Here is a 7,515-nt window from a genome sequence, read left to right as displayed (position 1 = left end):
AAAACTTTGTTCGTGTATAAAATATGTTCATTTCAATTTTTGCATAAATTCACCGCTAAATCTTAGTATAACGCCTAACTTCGTATTAGTTATTCTACATGTACAGGAAATTTCAAATAACAAATTTTATAAGTACCTTATAAACAATTTGTAAATATCATGTAAAATTTTATAAATATGTCATAAAATTTTATAAAAATATTTATAAAATCTTATAATTACTTGTATTGAGTGTCTGAGTAGTATATTTAACATCCAAAAGTATTTTATAAAATTAAAATAACTTTTCAGAGTTAACTAGATATATTTTTGAAAATAGATAGATGATGAGACATTTTTGAAAAAATGCACACCAATAAGGATAATTATCAAAAATCTCATTTTTTTAGTTATATAATTATTTTAAAATTTGTATTCATAATATAACTATAACTACTTTAAAATAAAATTTAACGAAACTTAAAGCAAAACAAAAAATTATCCAACACTTTATTATGAAAGATTTAACAAAGTTGAGTACTTGTACAACAACAAAAAAATTAATGTATTTCTCTACTAATATCACTTATTTTATAAAATTTAAGTGCTATCGGAAAAGCAAAAAATACATAACATTGTCATTTTGGTTAAAAGAAGCAGGTAAGCTTTATATAGGCCTAACATATCATGACATAGCCCAACTAGGTTTTAGCCCAAAAATAAAAAAAAAGGTTTAGGTTAATGAGGGCTCGTAATATGAAACCCTAGTTAGTTTCTCTTGCCGTCTCTATAAATCATCTTTTCTGTTAACTCCAATCCTCCTCCCATCGTTTCTCATACAGGGTTTTGATCTCTTTTCTCCATAAAAATCTTAGCTTGAGCAGTCAATTGAGTTATCAAGTTCGTGTCTCTCGTCTCATTGATGTAGTCTGTTTGGAATCTTAGGTCTCTGTTTCGAGTTTTGTGCTCTGTTCTTGTTTTGGTTTGCGAATTAGGAGTTTATTGAGGTGATGATGATAACATATAATCCCAGCTCTATGAGACCTTTTGTGGTCCAGGACTAGAACTATGTTCATTCATATATCTGAGCCTTCTTGATTTGGATTACAAATCTTTGTTTGATTGGTTTTTGTAGAATTGTTTAGTGTTTAGTATTTTAGGGTTGATGTGGCGATGATGATAACATATTATCCCAGCTCATTATGAGGCCTTTTGTGGTCAAGGAGAATAACTGTTTCTATAACATTATCTGAGCCTTTCCAACTCTTTAAGTATAGTTATTTTTGATTGTATATATTGCATATCTTGTTCCCTATGATGATTTTAAATTAATGCTAATGTATATCTGATAAATTTATTTGATGATTAATGATTTGCTGAGGGAACTTAGCTTATTTTTTATCGAGTGTTTTTTTTCTTGTTTTTGAGTATGATTGTTTTTTAATTGAAGGTTAAAAGGATTCCCTATGATGGTATTAACCATGCTAATACTGATTGTCTGGTGACTGAATCAATGTTATGTGTCTGAGGGAATCTATTAAGAATTTTCTACTTTGTGTGTTTTACAATGTCTCATAGTTTACTTGGTGATAGTGAAGTCTTTGTATATTGACAACATTGACATGGAGGAAACGAAAAGAACTGAACACGGCCAAACACAGAATTGAGAGTAATGTTTAAGTCGTTAATCTGGTCAATAAGTGTAAAATTTGCTTATAAATTCTTGTTTATGAATTTGATGTTAATGCGAATGCCACACTGACACTTTTCCAGCGTTATGCTTAATATATTGAAACTGTGATAAGACATTGCGATCTTTTATTTCGTCTGATTTTAGGTGTTCTGTATTAATTTTGTCTTCTTCACCTCGATCGGTTCACAAAATCCATTTATAAGATTAATTCTTCTCTTAATTGAAAATATATGTAACCCAAGGCACAAGTTTGTGTTTCATTCAGAAAATGAAGATGAGAACCATTGATTAAACTATAAAAAGCATAATTATTGAACACAACAATAACTCCATTGACGTCCTATACCTCCAGGCCGTGAAGTACTAGGTTTTACAATAACTCCATTGACGTCCTATTTCTTTTTCAACCAAACATAACGTGAAATTTGAAATCTTACTTGTATTTAGCGATTTGCAAACGTCAGCTATATTAGCCAAGACTTTGATTGGTGATGCAAAGAGCAAGAGAGTAATCAATGTTAACCGAACCCCATACATTTTTGTTTTTGGAATTTATGTTTTAAGATTTTAATATGAATGTATAGGATCATATTTACCATCATTCTATCATTTTCAATTTTCTATTAGAATCCTACAAATTATTGTTTTTTGTGCTGTAAATTTTCTGGACGACACCCCTGAATCCTGAAACCCCCTAAACCCCATATGTTTCAGTGAATTATGGCACATATGCTAATGTACCAATTTATATAGTTGCTTCCAAATTGAAATCATAACTCACATGCACATAAAAACTAGAAAACATTCTTATTATTTTATTGGAATTGAGAATAGCATATATATATGTATTGTATATGTAGAAAGAAGAAAAGAAAAATCAAACTCTGCAATTAAAAGTGCAGAGGCATTGCTTGCTCGATGGCATGCACGTGCCTTTTCCATTCTTGTACTTCGCACTGCATACAGTGGCACACCAATCGGCTACACATGGTCCTTGTAAATGAATATATTCATGACACAGTTCTTGTCCTTGCGTCTCCTTTACCACCAGCGGCCCTGATACAAATATTTTAACATAATCTCAAATTTTCTGTTATAAAATAAAAGGCAATGATAAGAAGAATACTATCAAATAAAGGAGAAGTCATGTGAAAATACGTAATATAAAGTCTTATTTTAAAATATTAACCGGCATAATATGTAAGTGTGAATCAAACCTAGAACGAGGAAGACCATGAAGATAGCAATAACAGGGGTTTTAGACATCTTTCTTGATATAATTGAATTGAAAACTTCAAAATTAACAGTTATGGGTGTGATAGTTAGGTACACGTGAAGACCATATATATAAAAAATTAGATGCATGTGACTAAATGACTACAGATCAGAAGAAATCATAAGAAAGATTTTTGAAAATTGACTACAAGTGGTCAAAACATATAAGAAAGTTTCTTAAAAAAAAAACAGATAAGAATGTCATTGAGCAGTCAACAAAGGATTAAATGCATAAGTATCTTAAGTACATTAATTCAAACGTTTTATAATAAATTGTTTTTATTTAAATTTTAAATAATAATGAAATAAAGTAACCAGTCGGTTTTTTTTTTTTTTTTTTTGTACAAAAGAAGGTAAACAATCAGTTAGACCACCTCCATTGGTGATTAACGAGAGGTTGGATGTCCTAAAAAATAATCATAAATTAAAATTTAAGACATCTCAGTTTTTTATTTTGTGTCTTCATAAAAACATTTGCATCCTTTCTTTTAGACATTCTTGTTGAAATAACAATAAATCAATTATAAAAAATATTTAAAACACTCATATTGAGTATCACTAATAATGATGCTCTTATGGCCGTCTGTAGATAGTCCAAAACATGCACAAAGATTAGGTAGAGAACATGCACAAAGCTTAGATAACTAACGTAGTATGATGCGAATGTTAAAGTAAACGAATGCTGATTTTGATTCATTAACCACCACGACTGTCAGTATATTTATATATATACTTGTCATGTAGAAGATCATAATCTTGACTTTGAGTTTCTTGTATGAATCTGAATTGGTCCAATTTTGATTTTTTTTTTCTTTCTCGTCTATAATATATAGTATGTCGTTTTGAGAACAAGTGAAATACAAAAAGACCAAGACCAAGATAAAGATATATTATCTAACCAAAGGAAGAAAGCAAAACACATTTTTACCCTAATTGCACTCATTTTTTTATGTAAATAAATATTCTAAAAAAGTATTTATTGTTGATATATATTAGGTATCAGCTCGAACTCTTTTTACTAAACCATAATTGTAATTACTCGAGAAAATTTAACTTCCATATAAAAACGACAAACAACTTGTAACTAGCTACTTTTTTTTTTGGACAAACGTAACTAGCTACTTATAAATCAAAAACACAGGTAAAATCTACTTATAAAATACGTAAGATTTTGTAGGAAATGTTATTAAAATATTGATGATGTCGTATACAGATCCATTTAAAATTGATTTCGTACCTTATTTTTCTACACTGGTTTTGTTTTCCTCTTTAGGTTAAAATATTTTCTGGAAAAGAGCTGTTGCGTCTTCTAAAAACATAAGTAATGGCAACTAAGAAGTTTCTATCTCTTCTCTTGCCTTCACTAATGGTGTTTAGTCTCATCTTCCTGCCCATAATTTCAGGTAAAACATTTATTTGTTCAGGACTGTAACAAAATATATGTTTTTGTTTCGATTTGAAATCCTCATGGGAATTTGAAATATTTGGTTGTACAATTTACATGATAAATTATATAATTTATCATTAAAATATCCTTCAAATTTTTTTTAATATGTTTATTATATATATATACCAAATAGGACGATCAATGGAAGTTTTGGTCAAGCCCTGCCGTGACACACCGGAATGCTATAAAATATGCATATCAAAGGGTTACAAAAGGAGAATTTGCCGAACGGACTTGACACTCCATTATTGTTATTGCTACTCCCAATTTGTAGTTCATGATGATCCTTCCATGTCTGATCCACCCAAGTCTGGTCCTATTCGTTAATTATTAACTTTCATATATATATATATATATATATGTATATATATATTGTTATAATTATTAACGACATCATCAATATACAGTACTCGTTTATATACATGTATACATACATATACATATAATAGAAAATCGGTATATTTATACCCCAGCTAAGGGAGTATGTTGAATTCATACACCAACTATGACACTGAACAAATCCATACATTAACTTAGTTAAAATTCAAATTCGCTGCATCAACTTGAGAAACTGTGTATAAACATACACAGGCCGTAACGGTGTTAAGAAACCGTTAGCGGCTGCTTACGTGGAAGCCACGTAAGAAACGACGCCGTTTTGGTGAGACGAAAGAGAGTGATTCTTTTCGTCAAAACGACGTCGTTTCTATCTTCTTCTTCCTTTTTTCTTATTTTCCCGACTCGGGTTTAGGTTTTGTGTTCGCGATTTGGGGTTTCTCAAAATTTCTCTCAATCGATCAAGATGTCTTCATCCTCAGCTTCTTCAGGTGCGAAAACCTAATGTTTTAATTTTCCTTTTCGTTGTGTATTTTGATAGAAAGATTATTTACTGTGAATCCGTTAATTGTTGAAGGAGTGAGCGACAGATTTACTGTGATTGGAAGAGGAATCCCACGAAAATGTAGATGTGGTCGATTCTCTGTAATGAAGACTTCAAACACAATGAAAAATCCTGGAAGACTCTTTCATTGTTGTCCTAATGGATCCGACGAGGTAATCAATATAGTTGGTCATATGAAAATTGTTCTCATAACCTTCTCATAATGTGTATTTTTGTATTAGAATCCGAATCATTTGTTTAAGTGGACCGACATAAGCATGGTTGAGGAGATGGAAGAGGTTGAAAGTGTAGTTGACAAAATAGAAAGAGAAGTGGGAAGCTTAGCAAAGGGATTAGATGAGGTAGAAGCTATCAAAGAAATCGCAGAAAGATGTGAAAAAGATATTGTAGAGCTCAAAGGTGTGGTGAGTTCTTGTGAGAAAGAGATTCAAGAGCTAAGAAGCTTCAAGAACATGATTGTTTGTGGTGGTTTAGTTGTGGCTTTTGTCTACTATGTAATATTTGTGTAATGTGTTGTTAAGTGTTTTTGTTGTGATTAAGCATGTAATCATGGAGTTGTTAAGTGTTTTTGTTGTTAACTATGTTAAGATTAACATAAAACTTCAATAAGTTTTGATTAGATGAAAAATAGAAGCCATGTTTTGAGTACAACAAAAACTTGAAATTCACCGAACTACAACCATAAACTACCATGAGATTACCACAAAAACTTTCAATCTCATCGAACAAAAACAAAAAACTAACTTCCATTCGTCCCTTCCTTCTATTCAGTTCATTCATTCCATTCCATGGCTTGGTCCTTGGGTTGGTGCTTGACTAAGTCCTTGGCTTTGTCTTTGGCTTGGTTCTTGGCTTTGTCCTTGGCTTGGTTCTTGGCTTTGTCCTTGGCTTGGTTCTTCACCAGTTTTCTTCTTCTTCCACCTTCTACCAACAACTCCCAGAGCCGGACAACTTCTAGTATTATGACCGACGGTACTACACCGGCCACAACGACTATCTCGTCCAGCTTTTGAAACTTTGATTCTCTTCTCCGGTTGTTCTTGTTCTTCTTTTCCTTTTGACTTCTTCTTTGGAGACTCATTCTTGCCCTTCTTTCTTTTTTCTGTCTTTTTGGGACCTTTTGTAACTTCTCGTGGTGGTGGTTGAATCCTAGGCTCCTGAGATCTTATCCAAAAACCAATGCCATTAACTGCTGAGATTGACTTAGAGTAAATCTTGACATTTGTTGATGCCAAGTACCAATCACAGTTAACATAATCTTCAGGATTGTGCTTCTTGGTCAGTATGACTCTTAAAACATGGCGGCAAGGGATCCCTGTCATACTCCATCTTCGACATGCACATGTCTTTGCATTCATATCAACCTTGAATCCATGTTTGTTTTCGAGAACCTCATACTGCCCATTTCCACAAGGAATTACCTGACAATACTTTCGTAAAAGCTCTTCCTCTTTGATGGTGTTGGCGACCTTGAGAGTGTATTTCCCTTGACGTTTCATTGCTTTTTTAAGCCTCACATCTATACGCATCATAGTTTGTCTTCTTATTGTCTCCAACATCTCCACTAATGGCATTTCCCGTGCTTTGTTGATAGCATTGTTGTAAGACTCAGAAAAGTTATTAGAAACATCTTCACAACTGGATTTGCAGCCAAAGAAGGCACGACTACAGTTTCGCGGATTCCTTTGCATGACAGCCTCATACACTCCTTCATCAAACTTCTTCAATTCGTCAATGGCTTTGTTATACTCTGATGCATTAAAACTCTTCGCAACTGCCCAATACAACTTCTTTGGCAAATCTTTACCTGGATAAACTCTTCTAAGGTTACCATAGATATGGCGTGCACACATCCGGTGTTCCACCTTTGGTAGCTCTTGATCAACAACATTGAGCAATCCCTTTTGTCTATCAGAGATAAGGGTAAATCCATCACCATCTTCAAGCTTCAAATCAACTTTCAGCTTCTTAATGAACCACAACCAAGCATCATAGTTCTCTGTTTGCACAACTGCCCAAGCAACCGGATAGAACTGATTGTTAGCATCTCTTCCTACAGCTGCCAACAGTTGTCCTTTCACACCGTTTTTTAAGAAGCAACCATCTATGCCAATTATTGGCTGACAATATGCAAGCCAAGTCTTCCGAAGGGCTTCAAAGCAGACATAAAACCTATCAAACCTGACGATACCAGCATCATCAGTCAATGTCCCAACCTCC

General features: G+C 32.8%; 1 protein-coding gene across 1 annotated transcript; it reads right to left on the bottom strand.

Annotated features, from left to right (window-relative positions):
* On the bottom strand, window positions 6,068-7,492 carry LOC104760077. Its single transcript, XM_010482926.1, has 3 exons — window positions 7,477-7,492; window positions 6,413-7,369; window positions 6,068-6,270 (listed from the first exon to the last, which is right to left on the bottom strand). The coding sequence occupies exons 1-3, from the start codon at window positions 7,490-7,492 to the stop codon at window positions 6,068-6,070; spliced, it is 1,176 nt and encodes a 391-aa protein (XP_010481228.1).

This window comes from Camelina sativa, chromosome 17, assembly GCF_000633955.1.
Source record: "Camelina sativa cultivar DH55 chromosome 17, Cs, whole genome shotgun sequence".
Lineage (NCBI taxonomy): Eukaryota > Viridiplantae > Streptophyta > Magnoliopsida > Brassicales > Brassicaceae > Camelina > Camelina sativa.
The sequence above is the reverse complement of the archived record's forward strand: the minus strand, read 5'-3'. Positions and strand labels throughout refer to the sequence as shown.